This window comes from Heptranchias perlo, chromosome 35 (genome assembly GCF_035084215.1).
Source record: "Heptranchias perlo isolate sHepPer1 chromosome 35, sHepPer1.hap1, whole genome shotgun sequence".
NCBI lineage: Eukaryota > Metazoa > Chordata > Chondrichthyes > Hexanchiformes > Hexanchidae > Heptranchias > Heptranchias perlo.
In genome coordinates this window covers 14,782,100-14,805,429 of record NC_090359.1, presented here as the reverse complement: position 1 = coordinate 14,805,429, position 23,330 = coordinate 14,782,100, and the positions used below count along the sequence as shown (strand labels likewise).

Below are 23,330 nucleotides of genomic sequence, written 5' to 3'. Positions count from 1 at the left end.
GCGAGGGTGTTTACTGCTAACAGCTCCCATCCTGTTTAATAGACCCCCTGAATGTCTGATTTACCAAAAAGAAAAACCCAGCTCAGTAAAGTTCAACAGTCTCTTATTAATCTGAATATTTTATGAACAAATTTCAGTATTTCACACGGCAAGGGTGTCCCAGACATGGATTGGATCCAATTCACTGTAAAGTTATAAAAACACAGCCAGTTTAGCGACCAGGGAACATAAACTAAAAATTAGAATCAGGACTTTCAGGAGTGAAGTTAAGAGACACTTCTCCACGCAAAGAGTGGGAGAAGTTAAGAACACTCTTCCACAAAGGGCAGTTGATGCTAGCTCAATTGTTAAATCTATTATCTCAGCTTAAAAATTTGTTGTTATGCAAAGAAGGTAAGGGATATGACGAAGGCAGGTATATGGAGTTATGTCACAGATCAACCATGATCTCATTGAATGGTGGACCAGGCTCGAGGGGCTAAATGACCTACTCCTGTTCCTATGACCACCCCTCAAATACAGTGAATGAACAATAATGTAATCTGAAAATAGGACTAACGACTTACAGTACAATCCCGAGGGCCTGTCGTGAGGAGAAGCTGAACATAAAGAAACTTCAGTCTTCTCAAAAGACAGGTGAAATTCAAATCCAACAGAGTTAAATCACAACCGCTGGGCTCGCTGTCCCTCGCACTCTGTGCCTGTACCCACTGGGCACATCATTGGCCCGTGTACATTAACCTTTACACTGGGCGTTTGAAATCTACCTGGAGTCCCATCCCCACTAAAGAAGAATCTTTGCACCAGCGGCAGAGATCTTCAATCTTGGAAGAGAGTTCCAAGTCCACTGACTTTCAATCCTATTGGTGTTTGGACAATTAGCTCCAAACAGGAAAGTTTAACTGGAGTTTGGAGCCTGTGTGGTGATTCAACTGATCAATAGCCACAGAGCACCAAGGGAATGATTGGGCCATCAACCAGCTGGCACCAGTACCTCAGGCCAGTCCCACTGTCCCTTCAAAGTTCATTGACTTGTACAATGAGGGCCTGGCAAGCCTTCACCCATTGCTGCAGCCATCTCTGGACTGGATACACTATTACCAGCCATTCCGCCACTACTTATATGGACCCATTAAAACCCATTTCACGAACAGGAGGAAATGTGGAGGAGTGCAGTGTTACTAACAGTATTAAGCACCCATTGCATGCTGATTGGAGCCAGATAATGAAAAATGAGCAACCAGCCATTAGAAGATACAAGTAGTCACTGCTTTATTAGTCATTTGATAACTAGTTGAACTGGGTTTGCTTGTGTTTCCTGTGCAGGAACAAGGCAATCAAAGAAGCAGAGATCAGAGAGACAGCGGTCACTGTCAGGGCCAAAATCAGGACCACCTCAGACGCCACACCTTAAAAAAAAGGAACACAAAAAACCAATGGTCAGTGAGTGAAGGAAATACGGAGGGAAAATGGAAACTAGCAGTCGGCCAACTCACCACCCAGAGACCTCTCCTGCATCCTTTGCTCAACCTCATTAAGGGGCTCAGTTGCCAGGTCTGTCACATCAGGATCCAGAATGACCAGGGGTCCAAGTGAGGCCTCACCCTCCCACTTCAATTCAGCATCACTCCCTGCAATATCAAACATTCCAGTTAGAGAGGGTAAAGGGTGACCTCCAACAATCAAGAGGATCAATGTCCTACCAGGTCCAAATACAAGATCCCTCCTTCCTCTGGAATCAACGAGGAATTCCCTCGTGGCACTGCACTTGCCCAGATGACAACAGGCACAAACGTCATTGGTCGATTCTTCCAATGGGGTCCAGCTAAACCAGAGAATCCATTTATCAACCAGGTTGTCCATCACCCTTTAATACAACACATCCCTGAGAGAGAGAGAGGGAACTTACATATTCTGGAAAGTACAAGCTTTGTTCATGGAATCTCTCCGATCCACTGCAGCAACTTTCAGGTGACAGGTGATGAAAATCTGAGGGACACATTCAATACAAGTTGTTATTTAGTGACCTCCTCCCAACATGGGGAACCCAATGTTTCGCTTCCTCTTACCAAGGAACGGTCATCTCCAAAGAAGCGGAACGCATCCAGGTCAAACTGGAGTTTGTCCAGCTCACGTTCACCTCTTGGCAACACAAAGGTCGAAAAGGAGTCCTCAGCTTTGCTGTCCAGGAGGCAACTGAAGAAAGATTAAAAAAAGGGAAAAAAGTGAATTAAGTGAACCGATTGAGACATAACCAGCTGGAGAACACAGAGCTCCTTACCCATGGTAGTCAATGATGTTGTATCTTGGGGTGGAATCCTTGCCTGGGCTCAATGCAGCTGCACAGCTGTCAATGTAGAGCTTCAAGGGCATGTGGTTGGTCATTGAAACAGAGGCCTCAATGTGAATGAGGTCACCCAGGTAGTAGACAGTCGAGGTGCGCTCTGAAAGCCAGTCATCTGAAGTACAAGAGGACAAGGGTTGGAGACAGTGGGTGTAACTCCCAGTGGGAGACAACAGAAAAGCACTCCCCATCCACCCATCACATACCGTTCATAAGACGCAGTGAGAATGACAGAAGCCCTTCTCCAGACTTGGTCGAGCTGAATGGGATCCAGGTGGGCTTGATAGGGTCACTGCTCACATTGCCCTTCCTGGAAGGACAGGAGTGTAATTTCAGGACAACGTCAAAGAACTGCACCTGCTGAAGACCTTATTTGCCACAGAGTAAAGATTCTTACCTAAAATAGTGGCACTCAATGGGAATGACTGCTCCATTAGTTCTCACAATGACAGATCCACGAGCATTTGGGGTGTGGTTCAGGTGGGTAGTGTAGACCAGGAAATCTCCAGCCATCTGAAAGACATCAGGTTAAGGAATGAAGAGCTGGTTTCATTGGACAAAATCTTTTTCTGGTCATTTTCCTGCCCTGTTAAGCAGCAGTTTGAGGGGTTTCAGCTGCTTCTCAATGACACATGATTGAAGCAGCTCCACCATTGGTGGAAGTTGCCTGGAGCAGCCTCTGTTACTCTGCTCGGTCCACCTTCTATTACAGGGGACTTCAGGCATGCAGTCTGAAACCCTGAAATGATTGGCACTGCCAGATTTGATGAGCATTCTTTCCCAAATAGAATAGAGCTTTCACCTTAAGGGGCTTCAAGTTACCCCTGATATGGAGCACAAAACACAACATCACTTTTAAACCTCATCTGTGTCCATGGAATCAAGGGGATTGGCAGGTATAATAACCAAAAGTGGAGTTCCCCTTTAATACATTGTATCCCAATTATTATTCCACTTGTTTCATCTTTCAAGAGAAGTCTCAACAGGAACTTCCACACTGAACATTCATTGACCACAAGTTGAGGCAGCAGGCCTGAATATCCACAGGAAGGAACGGAAAAGATAAATCAATTGAGGCACAAAAGAACAGAGTGGTTTGGAGAAATGTCGGTGAAGGTTCAAGGTCAATAGAATTGAATCTGAGTTAGAGAGTAGTAATGACCCATTTAAGAAAGATGCAGTCCCTCAGTGACAAGTTGAAGTTCTTTAAAAGTAAAGCTAAGATAGACATGGCAACATAAAGAAGTAGTTTCACACAGGGTGATATTTAACAGTGGGCAAGAATTTATACACAGATTCCATTCAGGGATCTCCTCAGTGGCTGGAGTTTCACCCGATGTTAATGAGTTCAGAGTGGGCAGTAATCCACACAGTGAAATTGGAGCAAGAGTTGAGGAATCACATTACCTGCAATCTGCTGCCACATTCATGGAGCCCATAATCAAAGAGGACAGTGTGGTTCTGAGAGTAGATCCCAGTTGGCTGACAACCTGCTGTCCCCAGGGTCAGGTCAGCAGCTTTAATCAGGTGCCTGGTTCTAAATAAATCCATGTCTACCCTCACCAGCAGGTTCCGCTCTCCACACTGCACTATCACAGTCTGCAGTGAAGACAGACTTCTCCCCTCAGACACACTGAAATGGGAACCAAAGGGAGGGACATGAGGAGGGACTCTCTGGGGCACAGGGGTGGGTTTTACTCTTCTCCATTGAAATCTGTGGCCTCGAAACTGTTGCCAAATATCAGAGCAACAAACGGCTCCAACTAACACCAGCACTGGGAACAAACCTCTCATTACAAAATCCCCCATGATACCAAACAACTCAACTATCACTTCACCCACCAACCAGCACCTTTTATACAAAACCTGCAGTCACCTGACTCCAATTGTCCCAGGATAAACGAGAAAACTCGACGAAACTGGAGTGCATCCTGGATATCCACAGGTCCAGGATGCTTGCGGTCCACGGGGGCGGTCGCTCGGCCTGTCTGCCTCTCTTCCGCGGAATGCTCCGCGCCCGGGTGGCCCTGGAGATGGAGCACGCGGTGTCTGCCGGTACGCTCGAGGCTTTCCGCGACCGGTGGGCACCGCAGGGGCTGGAGTGCATCCTGGACGAGGCGAATAAAGTTTTAATTTGAAAAATTGGTTTTGGTTTCTTTGGGTTTTTAGTTTGTAAGCACACCCCACACCCCCTTCTTATAAAAGGGGGGCCTAATTTGGAAGAAAACAAAAAAAAAAGGATGGACTCTCAACAAAAAAAGAAAAAAAAAGAAAAAAAAACCTTTTTCTCTTATCTTTTCCGTGCCTTCTCGTGGATATTCACCTGTTGCCTTAACTTGCGGTTAAAAAAAAGGAAAAAAAGAAAAAAAAAGAAAAAAAAACAAGAAAAAAAAGAAAAAAAAAACAGAGCGGATTGAGTGTTAGAGAGAGACACCAGCAGAGGGAGGTAGAGAGCGGTGTAACTGAGTTCAGAGATACAGAGAGACACCAGCAGAGGGAGGTAGAGAGCGGTGTAACTGAGTTCAGAGATACAGAGAGACACCAGCAGAGGGAGGTAGAGAGCGGTGTAACTGAGCACAGAGATACAGAGAGACACCAGCAGAGGGAGGTAGAGAGCGGTGTAACTGAGTACAGAGATACAGAGAGACACCAGCAGAGGGAGGTAGAGAGCGGTGTAACTGAGTACAGAGATACAGAGAGACACCAGCAGAGGGAGGTAGAGAGCGGTGTAACTGAGTACAGAGATACACAGAGACACCAGCAGAGGGAGGTAGAGAGCGGTGTAACTGAGTACAGAGATACAGAGAGACACCAGCAGAGGGAGGTAGAGAGCGGTGTAACTGAGTGCAGAGATGCAGAGAGACACCAGCAGAGTGTCCAGGAAACAAACCTTTTATCTGAAGTCTGAGGCGAGATCTAAACTGCACAGATGTAAGGAATCTTACAACACCAGGTTATAGTCCAACATTTTAATTTGAAAATCACAAGCTTTCGGAGATTACCTCCTTCGTCAGGTGAGTGAAGGTTTCTTAGTGTTTTTAGAACCCTTCACTCACCTGACAAAGGAGGTAAGCTCCGAAAGCTTGTGATTTTCAAATAAAACTGTTGGACTATAACCTGGTGTTGCAAGATTCCTTACATTTGTCCACCCCAGTCCATCACCGGCATCTCCACATCATGGCTACGATAAACTGCACAGAGTACAGGAAGCATTACTGTTTTACCTGCCCTGTGAGTGTTTCATTTGACAGTGTAGAGGGAGCTTCATTCTGCAGATAACCCGTGCTGTCCCTTCCCTGGAAGTGTTTGATATCAATGTAGAGGAAGTTTTGCTCTCTATCTAACCCGTGTTGTAACTGCCCTTCTGCAACTGGAAAGTTTCTCCCTTGCTCCATCAAAACACTTCATGATTTTAAACACCTCTATCAAATCTCCCCTTTACGTTCTCTGCTCCAAGGAGAACAGCCCCAGTTTCTCCAGTTTCTCCACATAACTGAAGTCCCTCATTTCTGATACAATTTTAGTAATTCTCTTCTGCACCCTCTCTAAGGCCTTGACATCCTTTCTAAAGTTTCGTGCCCAGAATTGAACACAATACTCCAGCTGAGGCCTAACCACTGTTTTATTAAGGTTTAGTATCAATTCTTTGCTTTTGTATTCAATGCCTCCATTAATAAAGGAAGGGCCCCATTTGCTTTCTTAACAGCCTTCTCAACTTGTCCTGCCACCTTCAAAGATTTGTGTAACTACACCCCCAGGTCTCTCTATTCCTCCACTCCATTTAAAATTGTTCCATTTAGTTTATATTGCCTCTCCTCATTCTTTCTACCAAAATGTATCACTTCACAATTCTCTGCATTAAATTTCATCTGCCCTGTTTCTGCCCATTTCACCAGTCTGTCTATGTCCTCCTGAAGTCTGTTACTATCCTCAACATTGTTAATTACATTTCTGAGTTTCGTGTCATCTCCAAATTTTGAAATTATACCCTGTGCACCCAAGTCGCAGTCATTAATATATATCAAAAAGAGCAGTGGTCCTAATACCGAGCCCTGGGGGACACCACTGTATACTTGCCTCCAGTCTGAAAAACAACCGCTCACCACTACTCTCTGCTTTCTGCTCCTTTGCCAATTTTCTATCCAATCTGCCATTGTCCGTTTAATCCCATGGGCTTCAATTTTGCCAACAAGTCTATTATGTGATACTTTATCCTCCCTTAATCTCTCCCTGCATAGAAACTCCCCGACCCATATTCATGGCCACCCCCTCGACCTTGCCATCTCACGTGGCCTCTCTACTCCCGATCGTGTCAATCATGGATAAGGCCATCTCTGATCACTTCCTTGTATCCCTCTCCACCCACATGGAATCATAGAATCATAGAAAGGTTACAGCACGGAAGGAGGCCATTCGGCCCATCGAGTCCATACCAGCTCTATGCAAGAGCAATCCATGAAGTCCCACTCCCCCAATGCACATCACAGAATGAACTCAGGAATCCCACGCCACTTTCTATGAGCGGTAACAGGCTGCGGTTATGGTGCAGACCGGGACCCAGGGCTGAGGCTGTGGTCATCAGTTACTCTGGGAGTGGCACTGTCTGGTTCATGACTAGCCGGGGGTGAGAGTAACACCTGGGAGTCAGGCAGGTGTTCAGAAGGGTGTGGGTTCCAGCTCCCGTACCAGGACTGGGACACATGATCCAGACTGACTGTGTCGTTCTGAGAGGGAGCTGCATCGTGAGAGGTGCTGTCCTTTGAATGAGGTGTTTAATCGGGATCCCTTCTTTCTGCTCCGAGGTATAAAAGATCCCGTGACAATTTGTGAAGAGCCGTGTCTCGTTCCTTGTCTCACTGAGACTCTCAGTTAATTGGTCTGTTCTCTCCACAGATTCGGCCTGACTCGCTGAGTGTTTCCAGAATATTCTGTGAGTGTTTCACTGAGCCTCGGGTTTTACAGTAAATGATAAAAGGATTGTAGTCAAACACTTGGCCATGAGCTGCTGTGTGACCTGTCGGGACATTGTTGCTTTTAGTGCACTGTCCCTTTAAGAGCTGTGGTCTGCCTCATTTCTCAGTGTGATTGTGGGTCTGACACAGAAGCGAGGGAGGAAGCAGCAGCCACAGCCCGGACTGCAGGCAAATTGCGAGGCTGGGACTAAAAATCTATTGCGCCCACACCGGGAGTCGAACCCGGGCCGCCTGGGTAAAAGCCAGGAATCCTCACCGCTGGACCACATGAGAACTGAAGGGATGATCAGCAGGAAGGGCACTGAGACGACACCCAGAAGGTTTAATGGAGGTTCACGATTCTGACAGGTTTTGATACAGCAAATAAGGAGAAACTGTTTCCAGTGATGGAAGGGTTAATAACCAGAGGACACAGATTTAAGATCAATGGGCAAAAAAGCCACGGGCGGGGGAATGAGGAGAGATTTTTTTACGCAGCGAGTTTTTATGATCGGGAATGCACTGCCTGAAAGGGCGGTGGAAGTGGGTTCAATCGTAACTTTCAAAAGGGAATTGAGTGAATAGTTGACATGAAAATATTTGGAGAGATATGGGGAAAGAGCAGGGGAGTGGGACTAACCCACTTCCTTCTGTGTTCATCCCTGGAAAAAACTCTCCCCCAGGTCACTTACAACAGCACTTTCAAATTCCTAACTGTCCAGCCTTTGGCCCTCCATTCACCACGACATTTCTGCAGCTACCCATCTGCTCGATCAGACCCTCACCTCCATCTTTGATGCCCTTCTCCCCATTAAAACCATTACTCTTCTCTCACCCTGGTCGATCCCCCTGGTACTGCCCTCATTTCCACTCCTGTGAGCCCAAGGGACGCAGACTTGAATATTTATGGTGGACAACTGGTTAACCATTCATCACCAGATCTGGCTGGACCACATAAAGCACTATCGGGTCCTGCTCTCCTCTGACAAAACTGCTCACTATTCCAGGATCATCCTGGAATGTAAAGATAACCCCTGGCTTCTCTTCTCCACTACAAACCATCTTCTTACACTCCCCTCCCCCCATCTTCTTAAACATCTCAATTAGATCACCCCTTAACCTCCAAAACTCAAGGGAATAAAAGTCTCGTCTGGAAGACCTGTCCTCATAATTTAACCCTTTTAGCCCTGATATCATTCTGGTGAATCTGTTCTGCACCCAGTCAAGGCCAATATGTCCCTCCTGGGGTACGGTGTCCAGAACTGAACGCAGTACTCCAGATGTGGTTTAACCAGGGCTTTATGCATCTGCATCATAACTTCCACCCTTTGTATTCCAGCCCCTTGAGATGAAGGCTCACATTCCATTAATTATTTTTTGTACCTGTCCACTAGTTTTTAGTGATTTCTGGAGATGGACCCCTGAACCTCTCTGCCCCTCCATAGTTCCTAGTTTCTCGTCATTTAGAAAATACTCTGATTTATCTTTTTAAGGTTCTAAGTGGATTATATCACACTTCCCCACATTGAACTCCATCTGCCACAGTTTTACCCTCTCATTTAATCATCAATGTCCCTTCACGACTTCCTGCTCCCATCTGCACTATTTACTGCGCCACCTAACTTGCTGGTTTAAGGGTGAAAACTGCCCTCCGCTTCACTGTAAGTGCAAGAGACAACTTTGTAGATGCCGTGTGGTGTTACAGACCGGCTCGTTGGACCTGCTCGTTTCATCTCATCTCATTTTCAGCAAACCGGAATATTCCTGAAATAGAGGATGGTGAATCACAGCTCGAGAAACCGATCCCCTCGACCAATGGGGACTGCGCCTTCCAACAAATAGGCATTGATGGGGCAAGGTGAGTCTGCTGCTCAGAAATAATACAGCACAGATCATCACTCGTGCAAGCTTCACACCCTTCAGTTTGGAAAAGTAAACTGATGGGAGACAGCTGCTGTCGTGAATGGGTTTCCAAAACTCAAATCAAATGGATTTGTCCTGTGTTGTGAATTACTATTTGTCTGATTCAGGTCATCAGAGCAGTGGGGACTGCATTTTGTACATTCCGAATACCAATGCCCTGTCACGTGAGCCTGTCGTTCTATTCCCGTTCCAAGTCCTCTTTTAAATTTCGATGACTTCCCCGAAATTTGCTTGGAGGACTGTTCGAATCGCAGTCCAGCCCTTCCCACTGTCGCATCCTCTAAATCTCCACCCAGGATTTTCACTGGTGCAACTTTCATCAACTTGGGCTACTTTCTAATTTCAAAAGCAAAGTGCTGCGGATTCTGGAAATCTGAACTATAAACAGAAAATGCTGGATACACTCAGCCGGTCAGGCAGCATCTGTGGAGCGAGTTCTGATGAAAGGTCATCGACCTGAAACATTCCCTCTGTTTCTCTCTCCACAGACGCTGTCTGACCTGCTGAGAGTTCGCAACATTTTCTGTTTCTACTTTTAATTTGTTCTTTGTCTCAACTCTGCCGATCCGTTACTCGACCCACTGCGCGGCATCTGGTGGTTCGGATTCAGGGCTCTCACCGCCGCGGTGTGGGTTCGATTCCCGGTCAGGGAAATAATTTTCACAAAACAATTATGAAGTTTATTAACTGAACACATGAAACTGAAGAAACTCTGTGAAAAATGAATAATTGTTGTAATCGCCATTAATGAAGCGATAACGTTCTGCAGACTGACTGACGGAAATACTAACATGGTTACCGAGTGACACGTGGGGAAGTTATTGTGTTTTGCATGTGATGAACTTTTATCCGTTCGCATTTTAAAGACTGTATTTTAAGAGAGTGGTTAAAATGTTCAGTGTTTATGACATCAGGAATGTGGGACAGCCGTTGCGAAATTCAAAAGGAAAAGTCAATTATCGCCCCCTTTTCAGAGGAGCAAATTCCCAAATAATGTTTCCACCCAGGATTGAACTGGGAACTGTTCGTGCATGAGGTGAACATGATAACCACTGCACGACGGAAACCGCTTTTCCGTTTGTAGCATCGTGTGGCTTCTCCGTTAAACAACATCACTTCTGTCCCACACTAAAAGCTCTCAATCCTTCTCTTTCACAAACATTTCACGAATCAAAACTTCACAAGTCACACAGGAAAAACTCTTCATTTCAAAATCATTAAACTCCCGAAGGAGCTGCGGGGACAGACTGAGCAAACCTGCGTTCAGTCGTCAAAGGCGGTGTGTGAAGGGTGTGGGTGTGTTGTCATCCTGAGAGACAGCGACAGGCCCGTGACACAGAGCGAAGGCAGGGACTGAGAAATGTGGCCATTCAGGTCCATAAATAGGCAGACACTTCGTCCCAGTCATTCATTCCGACACACGGTCCGGTAGTTAGTCAGTCAGTCGGGTCGGGAGGCCTGCAGACAGCAAACAAAGAGCCAGAGAATGAAGCAGAGACTCAATCAGACGGATAGACCGGGAGACAGACAGACAGACAGTGAAGCGGGCAGGGACTCAGCCCTGTAGATAAGCAGACTGTATCCTTTGCCTTTGACCCTGATTTGTCAGTAATAATTTAAAACCGCTTCTGGTTCGGTCCCTTCCTTTAATCCTGTACAGCAGCAGTGACAAAAACTTTGTGGATTTGAGGGTTGAGCCGAATCCGAGTCAGTTCCCGGTCCCCGGGAGAAATCCCCCAATTCCTGGGCACTTTGTATCAATCAGCAGTTAGCAGCAAAAAGTGTTATGAATGGGAGTAGTGGGACTGAGAAATATTTAAACAGCCGACACCCTGTAAAACAGAGCTCCAAGTATCGGTTTAAATAAAGTTCTGAACTGACAGAGCGGAGGGCAGATGAGGATTGAATTAAATCCCAATTCACTGAATCTAAACAAGGTTTAAAGAAGTGAATCTGTCCGGAGTGGGATTCCTGGGCCTGTGTGTGAGCTGGACCTGGATCGGTCCCGTTCAGTAAAGAGAGACCGGCAGGCGGCTCCCAGACACGGCTCAGGCCGGGACCGGCAGCTCTCGGCCGGCAGCGGCTGGATTAGAGAGCGGGGATCCTGAGCTGTTGTTGAGGCGGTCTGGCTGCTGCTGCTTCCGCCTCTCGCCCTCCGAGAGTCCCGGCGGCGGTCGGTACCGATCTCCCTCCTCTGGATCCGGATCCACCTCCTGTCGCAACTGACAGCGTCTGATTCCCGATCAGAAAGCTGCGAGTTCGAATCAGGTCGGGATCACAGCATTTTCACAGTGGCTCAGGGTCCTGGAACTGGTTTTATATCAGTGTTTGAGGGATGGGCTGTTCAGGTTTTATGCTATAATAATGATCAGAATTAAGTTTGATGCTTAAAATACTTTTTTTTCTGTTACTTACTATTTACACACTCATCAGTTTCAGACAGAAACGGGTAAGAATGTTTCAGGGATGTGATGTGCAGCCTCATCTCCCATCCTTTAAGTCCAAGGTCGCAGACTTGAAAATTTATGGCGGACAACTGGTTCAGCCATTCATCGCCAGATCTGGCGGGAACACTTAAAACACCATCAGGTCCTGCTCTCTGCCAAAACTGCTCAATATTCCAGGATCATCCTGGAATGTAAAGATAACCCCGGCTTCTCTTCACTGCAAACCGGTTTCTTAAACCCCTCTCCCCTGCCCCTCCACCCTCACCTCCAACAACAAGTGGGAGGAGCTCATGGATTTCTTTGTCACTAATACTGAGACCATCCGTTCAGCTGCCTCTGCCGTTTCCCTCCCTTCCCCCACCCACAAGCTAAACTTCCCCTAAGGTTCCCCCTGCCCCAGCGCTGAACTTACATCTTTCTCTAGTTTCTCTCCTATCTCCCCTCTTGCCCTCTCTGAGCTCATCTTGACCATGAGACCCACCCCCTACTCCTTCGACCCTATTCACACCAAACTGCTGACCACCCAACTTCCCTTCCTGGCCACCATGTTAGCCCAATATTGTTAACGATTCCCTCTCCTCAGGTACTGTCCCCCTTCCCTTCAAATCTGGCGTCATCACACCCTCCTCAAAAAACTCACCCTTGACCTCTCGGTCCTTGCAAACTACTGCCCCCATCTCCAACCGAGTTGAAAAGTGGGATCATTATATCAAATCGAGAGACTTTTCACCTCCCCCTCCAAATATTCAAACCACCGTTCAGGAGGAGAACCCCTCTGCTCACTGACCTACATTGGTTCCCAGTCCACCAACATCTCAAATTTTAAATTCTCATCCTCGTGTTCAAATCCCTCCATGACCTCGCCCCTCCCTATCTCTGTAACCTCCTCCACCCCTACAACCCTCCGAGATCTCTGAGCTCCTCCAATTCAGGCCTCTTGCGCATCCACGATTTTCATCGCTCCACCATTGGCGGCCGTGCCTTCAACCGATAGGGCCCAAAGCTCTGGATTTCCCTCCCGAAACCTCCCCGCCTCTCTACCTCTCTCTCCTCCCTTAAGATGCTCCTTAAACGCTCTCTACTTGCTTAAAAACTGTTTAATCTTCAACCTTTTCCAGTTCTGACGAAGGGTCATCGACCTGAAACGTTAACTCTGTTTCTCTCTCCACAGACGCTGCCTGACTTGCTGATTATTTACAGCATTTTCTGTTTTTATTTCAGCTTTCCAGCATCCGCAGTATTTTACTTCTAATATCTCCTTCTGTGGCTCGGGGTCAAATATTGTTTAAAAAAGCTCCTGTGAAGCGCCTTGGGACGTTTTGCTACCTTAAAGGCGCTATTGATATAGTTCGGGCAGATCGCTTACCACTGACATGTGGCGCCGTGATCGTATAGTGGTTGGTACTCTGCGTTGTGGCCGCAGCAACCTCGGTTCGAATCCGAGTCACGGCATAGTGTGCGCTGCTTCTTTTATTCTCTCCCGCGCTTGCAAATATAATGCAACAATCGATCAATCCTTAATACGTGAAAAAAAAAAATTTGGTGGCGACAACCTATTTATTCCATCAAATCCCAGCACTCTCACATGCCTGTACTTGATGTTCCACAGTTCAAACCCGCCTCTTTTCCCAGCTTTTTCTTCCTTCCACAATCAATAGGCCGCCTTTACTTTCCTCCTTCCATTTCATGGACACTTTCCTGCTCCATTGCCGACTCTAACATTCACTTTCATGATCTCACGCCTTTAAGTTTGTTCTGCTCCGACCGCTGTTTCTATTGGGCACATGTCCCATTCACACCAATGTTCATTTGTGCCTTGAAACCAGTCGATACATTTCGATCTGCGTGACCGCTCGACAGACAAACACGACGAAAGCAGGGCTGGTCTCTGGAAAGACAGCCGCCCGATTGTTCACGAAATTTACTTGGGGAATCTTGTGATCCAGGGGATGGTAACTGAAGAACTGGTTTTTGTTTTGATGCTTGTTGGCTCTTTTCTCTCAGCAGTTGATGTGCGTGAGCGACGGGCAGCGCCACAGAGCTGCGAATGGCGGTTCAAAGGTTCACATTTGGCAAGTTGGGGCGGTGCAGTAAGATCGGAAGTGTTCCGCCTTGATCTTAATAGTTCTGTTGAAACATGCGATTGAATCGAGTAGAGGATTAATGTAAAGAGCGCCTGTGGGGAAAAAGGAACGATTACAGGCCATGAGTGAAAGGTCTTTCAAATTCTCGTGGCGCAGGACGCTGTGTGTGGAAACGGCAGATTTTAAAACGCGTGTGTTGGAAAGTAAAGTGCGATCTTGTGTGTGAGAAGAGCACAAGAAAGTTGTGCTTGAAGCTGCGCCCTTGAGGCAAGTTGCAGGTTGTCAGGAAAACTGCTATAGTGAAAGCTCAAAAATAAACCCAGAAACTGCTGGTAACACTCAGCAGGTCAGGTAGTATCTGTGGGGAGATACTCAAGTATTTATCCAATTCTCCTTTTAAAGTTACGATTGAATCGAGCTCCACCATCCTTTAAGGCAGTGCGTTCCAGATCATAATAATTCGCTGTGTAAAAAAAATCTCCTTATTTCTCTTCTCGTTCTTTTTCCAATTATCTTAAATCTGCGTCCGTTGGTTGACGACCCTCCAGCCAATGGGTGAAGTTTCTCCTTATTTACTCGATCAAAACCCCTCTTAATTTTGAACACGTGGGTTACTTCTACCCTTAACCTTCATTGCTCGAAGCAGAACAATCCCAGGTTCTCGAGTCTCTCCACACAACTAAACCCCATCCCTGGTATAATTCTGGTAAATCTCCTCTCCATCCTCTCCAAGACCTTGACCTCCTTAATAAATTATAGTGCCCAGAATTGGACACAATACTTCAGATGAGGCCTGAACAATGATTTATAAACGTTTAACATAACTTCCTTGCTTTTGTGCTCTATTTCTCTATTATTAAGCCAAGGAACTGGATGCTGTTTTAACGGCTTCACCAACTTGTGCTGCCACATTCAATGATGTTGCTGAAAACTGTCGAAACTTAACACTATACAAATGCATTAACACCCAAACAAGAAGTAGAATGAGAAACTTTATTGAACCCCAACTTGTATACAAGTGGAAGTGCACCTCATACAATGGTTGAGGGTGCAACTTCGCCGAGTCAATGAAGCAGCTCATGTTTATACAATTCATTCGGCAACGCCCACCTGTTGCAGAATATGGGCGTACACGTACATTCTTTATTGGCTCAGGTAGTTGGTCAATCAAGTAGTGAGCCAGCCCCCGAACATCCAGAGCCATCACGGAGGCCTGAGCAGATGTCAGCTCTTTTCTTTCTCTCTGCATTCCTGTTCCTTGTTATCAGTAAGGCTGGAGCCAGTCTCAAGGCTTCATGGCCATTCATCAGCTCTATTATTATTATATTCTGTCCTTATCTCAAGGAAGGCCAGGCTGTGCTAGGCTTAATTATCAACACACCAAGGCTCAAACGCAATTACACAATTGTGCTTACTTTGTGTTTGTGGCTAATCCTATCATGTGAGTTAATAAAGAGTTAATATGGTCAAGTATCCCGTCATGCACTTCCACAAAATTCCCAGTAACACATTGGGTGAGAACGGATAACACAGCACGGGCCAGGATGGCGGAGAGAGACAGAGACGCCTGTTGTGATCTGTAACTTTTTATAAACACTTCAGCTTATTTCACTCCGTGTCCAACACCGTGCGATCTCACCTGGTGTGTCAGCTTTCTGTGTTTATACAGAGTGTAATATATTGAATTGTCTCTTGGATCACACGGGGTGGTAGACGGGGTCTGTGTGCGGAGGGTTTGGGGGGTGAGCTCTGATTCCCGTCCTCTTCTGGATTGAAAGGAGAAAAGAATGAATGAGAGAGAGAAGCGATGTGGGAGAAGGGATGATGGAAGAATTTGTCCATGAACCGGATTAAAGTGGCCAAAAATAACATAATATTAAGATATCATCAGCAGAACATTAATACAAGCTGTAAAACAAAAGCAAAGCAAAATACTGCAGATGCTGGGAATCTGAAGTAAAAACAGAAAATGCTGGAAATACTCAGCAGGTCAGGCAGCATCTGTGGAGAGAGTTCTGATGAAAGGTCATCGACCTGAAAGGATGTTTCTCTCCACAGATGCTGCCTGACCTGCTGAGTGTTTCCCGCATTTTCTGTTTTTATTATTAATATAACCTGAGCTCTGTCGAGCGTTTGTTGGTCGATTCACTGATAAAGCTGGGAATTGAGGGGAAGCTGGTTCATGGCGAACCCCAGCTCTGAATCCACCCGGCAGAGAGTTCAAGGAATGTTTAATATCAATGAGATTCAACGACAGTATCAGAACATCTCTCCATGATGGTCGGTCTCATTCTCCCGAAGGGAGGAATGAGCGGGAGGGGCAATTCCACCCGGGGTTATATTTTATTCCAAGAGGATGACCCAAAAACTAGCTTGATGTGGGGCTGAAATAGCTCAGTTGGGAGAGCGTTAGACTGAAGATCTAAAGGTCCGTGGTTCGATCCCGGTATTCGGCCGTTTTCGGGTTATTTTGTTTCTTCTTCTTTGGGTCGATTCTCAAACATTTATTTACACTGACATTTTTACCCGACACTGAACGGTTGGGGATGGAATAGAGAGACATCAAGGATGTCTGTATTTAGCTTTTATTTCTCTATTTCCTTCTGCCTTTCTCTCTGGTTTTTGTCTCTCTCGGTGCTCGATGAACATTTGATTTGATGCATTTGTCCTAAACTGATGCCTTTTCCACATCTCAGGGCGGTCAGACACGCTCTGTCTGTCTGTTACTGCTTGTGACCATTAACGGGAACAGGCCGCGAGTTAAACATTTATCAGCAAACCGCCAGAGAGATAACACAGCGGGAATAAAACACATTGCCTCACATTGTGAGACACCGAGTGGCACAGATTGTAATGTGTGTCAGTAAACAGACCCGGAAAACAAAGTCCGAGAAAGGAAAGAAATATAGAAATAGAAAAGAGTCATAAAAAGAAAGAAAACCCTTTCTCCACCACAACAACAACAACTTGCATTTATATCGCGCCTTTAACGGAGTAAAACGTCCCAAGGCGCTTCACAGGAGCGATTATCAAACAAAATGTGACACGGAGCCACATAAGGAGATATTGGGACAGGTGAGGTAGGTTTTAAGTGTCTTAAGGGAGGAGAAAGAGGTTGAGAGGAGGGGAGGTTTAGGGAGGGAAATCCAGAGCTTTGGGCCCAGTCGATTGAAGGCACGGCCGCCAATGGTGGAGCGATGAAAATCGTGGATGCGCAAGAGGCCTGAATTGGAGGAGCTCAGAGATCTCGGAGGGTTGTCGGGGTGGAGGAGGTTACAGAGATAGGGAGGGGCGAGGTCATGGAGAGATTTGAACACGAGGAGGAGAATTTTAAATTTGAGATGTTGGTGGACTGGGAGCCAATGTAGGTCAGCGAGCAGAGGGGTTCTCCTCCTGAACGGTGGTTTGAATGTTTGGGGGGCGGGGCTGTGATAAATATCTCGATTTAATATAATGATCCCACTTTTCAACTACCCCGAATTATTACAATGCTGACCTGGAACAATCTAGGACATACCGCAAAACAAGACATAAAGATCAATGGTCACTTTAGCAAGGAGTTTAAAAGATTCTTCTAAGAAGGAGAAGGCTCAAGAAACGGACTGTGACCATTTCATGATGGCCGATTTATTTGTGTCCAGGGACAGGGATGAGACACATTAAATGTTTCACACATTTCAAATCTCCTCGGTCAGACTGCCGATTGTTTATTGATCAGTAAGATGGCTGGTAATAATCTGAGACCCCGTGAAGAGGTGAGAACAGAGAAGCAGGGAATGATCCCAGAACAATAGGAGCCAGCAGCTCACCGTCTGGTCCCTGTGTCAGGGACAATACACAACACCTCAGCTCCAGACCAGGAACAGAGAGCTGCTGTTAACGTGGCCCAGCCCTCGCTAACTGCTGGAACTGTGGGATGGAAATCAGACTTTGGGTCTTGGAGGCTGCTTTAGCGGCTCAGTGGCTCGTCGAAAGAATGATTTCTATTAAAGAGCAGGGCTCTGCTCCATCACAGACTGATACTGTATAGTACATGGCAGAGTAAAGCTCCCTCCACAATGTGCCATCAAACACTCCGGGGACAGGTGCATCAAGGGTTAGATCAAGATTAAATCTCCCTCTACACAGTCACAGAGGATGTCATTTGTGACTTTGACAAGGGCCGTTTCAGTACTGTGGCAGGAGTGGAAACCTGATTGGAGGGATTCAAACATGGTGTTGTGGGAAAGATGGACATGGATTTGGGAGGCGACAACACTTTGAAGAGGAAAGGGAGGTGGGAGATGGGGTGGTAGTTTGCAAGGACACAGGGGTCAAGGGTGGGTCTTTTATGAAGGAGGGTGATGATGGAAGATTTGATCGGGAGGGGGACCGTACCTGAGGAGAGGAGAACATTAACAATGTCAGCTAACATGGGGCCAGGAAGGGAGGTTGGGTGGTCAGCAGTTTGGTGGGAATAGGGTCGAGGGAGCAGGAGGTGGGTCTCATGGTCAAGAGAGCTCAGACAGGGCATGAGGGGAGATCGGAGATTAACTTGGTGGGCTCGGGGAAGGGAGGGGAGCTGCAGAGGCAGCTGAATGAATGGTCTCAATCTTAGTCACACCCCCCATGACTGTCTTTCAATTTACCTTAAATCTTTCTCTTCTGGTTATTAACCCTTCCATCACTGGAAACAATTTCTCCTTAAATACTCTGTCAATACCTTTCATAATTGTGAATACCTCCTTTGAATCGTCCGTTAACTTTCCGGTTGTAGTCTCAGTGCCCTTCTTGCTAGTTGGTTTTTCAGTTCCCATATGGTCTAGCGGTGAGGATTCCTGGTTTTCACCCAGGCGGCCCGGGTTCGACTCCCGGTGTGGGAATAGTGAACTTTTAGTCCCAACCTCCCAATTTGCCTGCAGTCCGGACTGTGGCTGCTTCTGAATTCGCACCACAATCACACTGAGAAATGAGGCAAACCACAGCACTTGAAGGGACAGTGCACCAAAAACCCAGTCCCACAAGCTGAAGGGAAGCAAGCAACAATATCCCGACAGGTCACTCAGCAGCTCATGGCCAAGTGTCTGACTGCAGTCCTTTTATTATTTACTGTAAAACCCGAGTCTGAGTGAAACACGCACAGAACAATCTGGAAACACTCAGCGGGTCGGGCCCCATCTGCGGAGAGAACGGACCAATTAACTGAGAGTCTCAATGAGACAAGGAAAGAGACACGGCCCACTGTGAGAAACAAGGAACTTGCATTTGTATAGCACCTTTCACATCCTCAGGACATCCCAACGCACTTCACTAGAAGTTCAGTCACTATCGTTTTATAAGAGAACGTAGCAGCCAAGTTGTGTACAGCAAGATCCCACAAACAGTGATGATATATTGAGCAGACCTCCTGTTTGTTGGGTGCTGATGGTTGGGGAAAGAATATTGGCCAGGACACCGGGAGAACTCCCTGCTCTTCACAAATTACCACTTAACACCTCATTCAAAGGACAGCACCTCTCACGATGCAGCTCCCTCTCAGAACGACACAGTCAGTCTGGATCATGTGTCCCAGTCCTGGAACGGGAGCTGGAACCCACACACTTCGAAACACCAGCCTGACTCTCTGGTGTTACTCTCACCCCCGGCTTGTCATGAAACAGACTGTGCCACTCCCAGAGTAACTGATGACCACAGCCTCAGCCCTGGGTCCCGGTCTTCACCATAACCGCAGCCTGTCACCGCTCATAGAAAGTGGCGTGGGATTCCTGAGTTCATTCTGTGATCTGCATTGGGGGAGTGGGACAACATGGATTGCTCTTGCATAGAGCTGGTAAGGACTCGATGGGCCAAATGGCCTCCTTCCGTGCTGTAACCTTTCTATGATTCTTTGATTCGATGTGGATGGAGAGGGATACAAGGATGTGATCAGAGATGGCCTTATCCATGATTGACACGATCGTGAGTAGAGAGGCCACGTGATTGCAAGGTCGAGGGACTGGCCATGAATATGGTTCGGGGAGTTTCTATGCGGGGAGAGATTAAGGCAAGATAAAGAATCACATAATAGACTTGTTGGCAAAATTGAAGCCCATGGGATTAAACGGACAATGGCAGCGTGGATACAAAACTGGCTAAGGGGCAGAAAACAGAAAGTAGTGGTGAACGGTTGTTTTTCAGACTGGATGCAAGTATACAGTGGTGTCCCCCAGGGCTCGGTATTAGGACCACTGCTCGTTTTGATATATACTAATGACCGGGACTTGTGTGTACAGGGTATAATTTCAAAGTTTGCAGATGGCACGAAACTCAGAAATGTAATAAACAATGTTGAGGATAGTAACAGACTTCAGGAGGACATAGACAGACTGGTGAAATGGGCAGAAACATGGCAGATGAAATTTAATGCAGAGAATTGTGAAGTGATACATTTTGGTAGGAAGAATGAGGAGAGGTAATATAAACTAAATGGGACAATTTTAAATGGAGTGGGGGAATAGAGAGACCTGGGGGTGTAGTTACACAAATCTTTGAAGGTGGCAGGACAAGTTGAGAAGGCTGTTAAGAAAGCAAATGGGGCCCTTGGCTTTATTAATTGAGGCATAGAATACAAAAGCAAGGAATTGATACTAAACCTTGATAAAATACTGGTTAGACCTCAGCTGGAGTATTGTGTTCAATTCAGGACACCAAACTTTAGGAAGGATGTCAAGGCCTTAGAGAGGGTGCAGAAGAGATTTACGAGAATGGTGCCAGGAATGAGGGACTTCAGTTATGTGGAGAGACTGGAGAAACTGGGGCTGTTCTCCTGAGAGCACAGAACGTAAAGGGGAGATTTGATAGAGGTGTTCAAAATTGTGAAGGGTTTTCATAGAGTAAAGAAGGAGAAACTTTCCAGTTGTAGAAGGGCAGTTCCAACACGGGTTAGATAGAGAGCAAAGCTCCCTCGACACTGTCAAATCAAACACTCCCAGGGAGGGTACAACACGGGTTAGATATACAGTAATGCTTCCTCTACTGTGCAGTTTAGATCCCGCCTCAGATTTCAGATAAAAGGTTGGTTTCCTGGACACTCTGCTGGTGTCTCTCTGCATCTCTGCACCTCGTTACACCGCTCTCTACCTCCCTCTGCTGGTGTCTCTCTGCATCACTGTGCTCAGTTACACCGCTATCTACCTCCCTCTGCTGGTGTCTCTCTGTCTCTCTGTGCTCAGTTACACCGCTCACTACCTCCCTCTGCTGGTGTCTCTCTGTCTCTCTGTACTCAGTTACACCGCTCTCTACCTCCCTCTGCTGGTGTCTCTCTGTATCTCTGTACTCAGTTACACCGCTCTCTACCTCCCTCTGCTGGTGTCTCTCTGTATCTCTGTACTCAGTTACACCGCTCTCTACCTCCCTCTGCTGGTGTCTCTCTGTATCTCTGAACTCAGTTACACCGCTCACGATCTCCATCTTTTTTTCTTTTCTTTTTTTCCCTTTCTTTCGAATGAAACTTATGAAATAGGACAATGGAAGTGATTGAATGAAAGGAGGATTCTAAAGACATTGAGTTTTTTTTCTGAAAGACATCCAATCGTATCACAACAGCGACTCATTGAATTGGAGTCAGGTGACTGCAGGTTGCGTGTAAAAGGTGCTGGTTGGTGGGTAAAGTGATCGTTGAGTTGTTTGGTATCATGGGGGATTTTGTAGTGGGAGGTTAATCACTGTGGTACTGACAACGAGCAGAGCAGAGCAGAGCAGAGCCAGCCAGCCTGAGGAGAGGAGAAGGAGACGAGAGGAACCATCAACAGGAAAGGAGGGAGAAGGAGAACACCATCACCATCAACATCAGCCGTGAGGGGTGTGCTGCTGCGGGTTCGGCCGTCAACACAGAGGGAGGAAGAGGAGGTCGGCGCCGTGAGGTGTGGACGGCTGGAGGTAGGGGGAGGAAGAAGACCATAAAAGGACAGGGGGTTTCCCCCCAAGTGTCTGGCCCGGGACAGCTGGAGCTGCCTGGGTGAAGTTACTTTTCTTTTGTTTCCATCCTTGGAGGACTGAGCCGAGGCAGCTTCGGCTGTCTAGGGGAAGACATCTCCTCCCCACTGCCCACCAGAAGGAAGAAGGTGCAGCCCCGCCCCTCTTCGACCCACTTCAGCGGCAGCCCACCCCTGCGGACTCTCTCCTTTCTTTGGGCGCCATCCCTCCCTCACTTGCTCTCCTGCTCTTGTGAGCTATACCTCTTAAGGCATAAACATCGGACAAAGGAGCCCCTCTCCCAAATTAATATTGGCAGACGTGGGAGAGGCGGTTATCCATTAAGGCCGTCTCCATCCATCGGCCTGAGACTATGGCGTCACCATCTTCGCCGGTGCCGGGACCCAGCAGGACGTATGCGGGAGTTGCCGCGGCGGCCGCTCCTGCTGTTTCTGCCGCTCCTGCTGGGCCGGCGCCGTTTCGCCTCTTGACGAGGAAGAATGGGGTCAAGGCCTACGCCCACCCCAACATGACCATTGAGGCCTGCGTGAAGGCCATGGCCGAGGTTGTCGGCCCCTCGGCCATCGTCGCGGCCTCGAATGTGTACGGGAAGGCTGCAGTCTTCCTGAGGTCCGAGCGGGCGGTGTCCCTGGCCCTGAGCAAGGGGCTCACGGTGGGCGGGACTTTCCTGCCGGTGGACCCGCTGGAGGCCACCGCGCAGCGGGTTGTCATCTCCAACGTCCCGCCCTTCCTTCCGGATGAGCTCCTCCTCCCCGACCTGCGTCAACTGGGGGAGGTGAGGTCGGGGATAACGCCGCTGACGCTCGGCCTCAAGGATAACAGCCTCCGGCATGTTTACTCCTTCCGTCGCCAAGCCTTTATTACACTGGCACGGGAGGAGGTGACGGAGGGGGGCTTTAACGCCCTCCATGACGGGACAGCCTACCGTGTCTTCTGGACGGCGGAGGGTGGGCGGTGCCATGCCTGTAAGGAGGTGGGGCACCTAAAGAAGAACTGCCCCGCCTCCCAGGCCGCCAAACAAGCTACGGCGGCCAAGGCTGGCGCCGCCACCGCTCCTCCCCTTAACCCCGCCCCCGCGTCGGGAGAGTCAACTGCGCGGGCGGAGGTTGCCGACGAGGCCTCCGCCGGGGGGGAAGGAGGGCACCCTCGGCCGCGAAAAGCGCTGAAGAAGACGAGGCACCAGGAGGCTGGTCCCCGGGACGTTAACGGGTCTAGCCAGCCCAAGGCCGTGGTCGTGACCGCGGCTGATCAACATCTCGCGGTCGCGACAGAGCCCGGGCTGGCGGGTAGTCAGGAGGGAGCGGAGGTGGGGGCCCCAGCAGACATGGGGCTCCCCCTCCCTCCGCGACCCTCCGGCAAGAAGAAAAGGCGCCACTCCCTGGAAGCGGGGGGGAAACCTGCTAAGGGACGGCCCCCCGTGGATGGGGAGTTGGCGCCACTCGCGGATCCTGCGGCCCCACCCGTTACATCTAAACAGCGGCGGGGGTCTTCTGCCTCTCGGGGGGAGGAGATCGTGCCCGTGCCGCCCGGGGGGGATGGAGAGACCCTGCTGATAGGGGGGGTCGCGGATCCGCCCATAGACATACGTACCCCGTTCACCGGGTCGGGCGTCCTGGTTGCCGGGGCG

General features: G+C 48.0%; 1 protein-coding gene and 3 non-coding genes across 4 annotated transcripts; 2 read left to right on the top strand and 2 right to left on the bottom strand.

The window, feature by feature from the left end:
* Nucleotides 1–1,247: 1,247 nt before the first annotated feature.
* On the bottom strand, nucleotides 1,248–21,800 carry LOC137302265 (zona pellucida sperm-binding protein 3-like). Its single transcript, XM_067971912.1, has 11 exons — nucleotides 21,736–21,800; nucleotides 18,453–18,691; nucleotides 13,040–13,182; nucleotides 2,742–2,857; nucleotides 2,551–2,654; nucleotides 2,282–2,459; nucleotides 2,070–2,196; nucleotides 1,910–1,989; nucleotides 1,704–1,825; nucleotides 1,497–1,631; nucleotides 1,248–1,409 (listed from the first exon to the last, which is right to left on the bottom strand). Exons 1-11 carry the CDS (start codon nucleotides 21,798–21,800, stop codon nucleotides 1,291–1,293), a joined length of 1,428 nt encoding a protein of 475 aa, XP_067828013.1. The 3' UTR covers nucleotides 1,248–1,290.
* On the bottom strand, nucleotides 7,519–7,590 carry trnak-uuu (transfer RNA lysine (anticodon UUU)). The gene has a single exon. It is a non-coding gene; the product is annotated as a tRNA-Lys (tRNA).
* Nucleotides 16,133–16,207, top strand: trnaf-gaa (transfer RNA phenylalanine (anticodon GAA)). Its single transcript has one exon. It is a non-coding gene; the product is annotated as a tRNA-Phe (tRNA).
* trnae-uuc (transfer RNA glutamic acid (anticodon UUC)) lies at nucleotides 18,541–18,612 on the top strand. The gene has a single exon. It is a non-coding gene; the product is annotated as a tRNA-Glu (tRNA).
* Nucleotides 21,801–23,330: the final 1,530 nt, after the last annotated feature.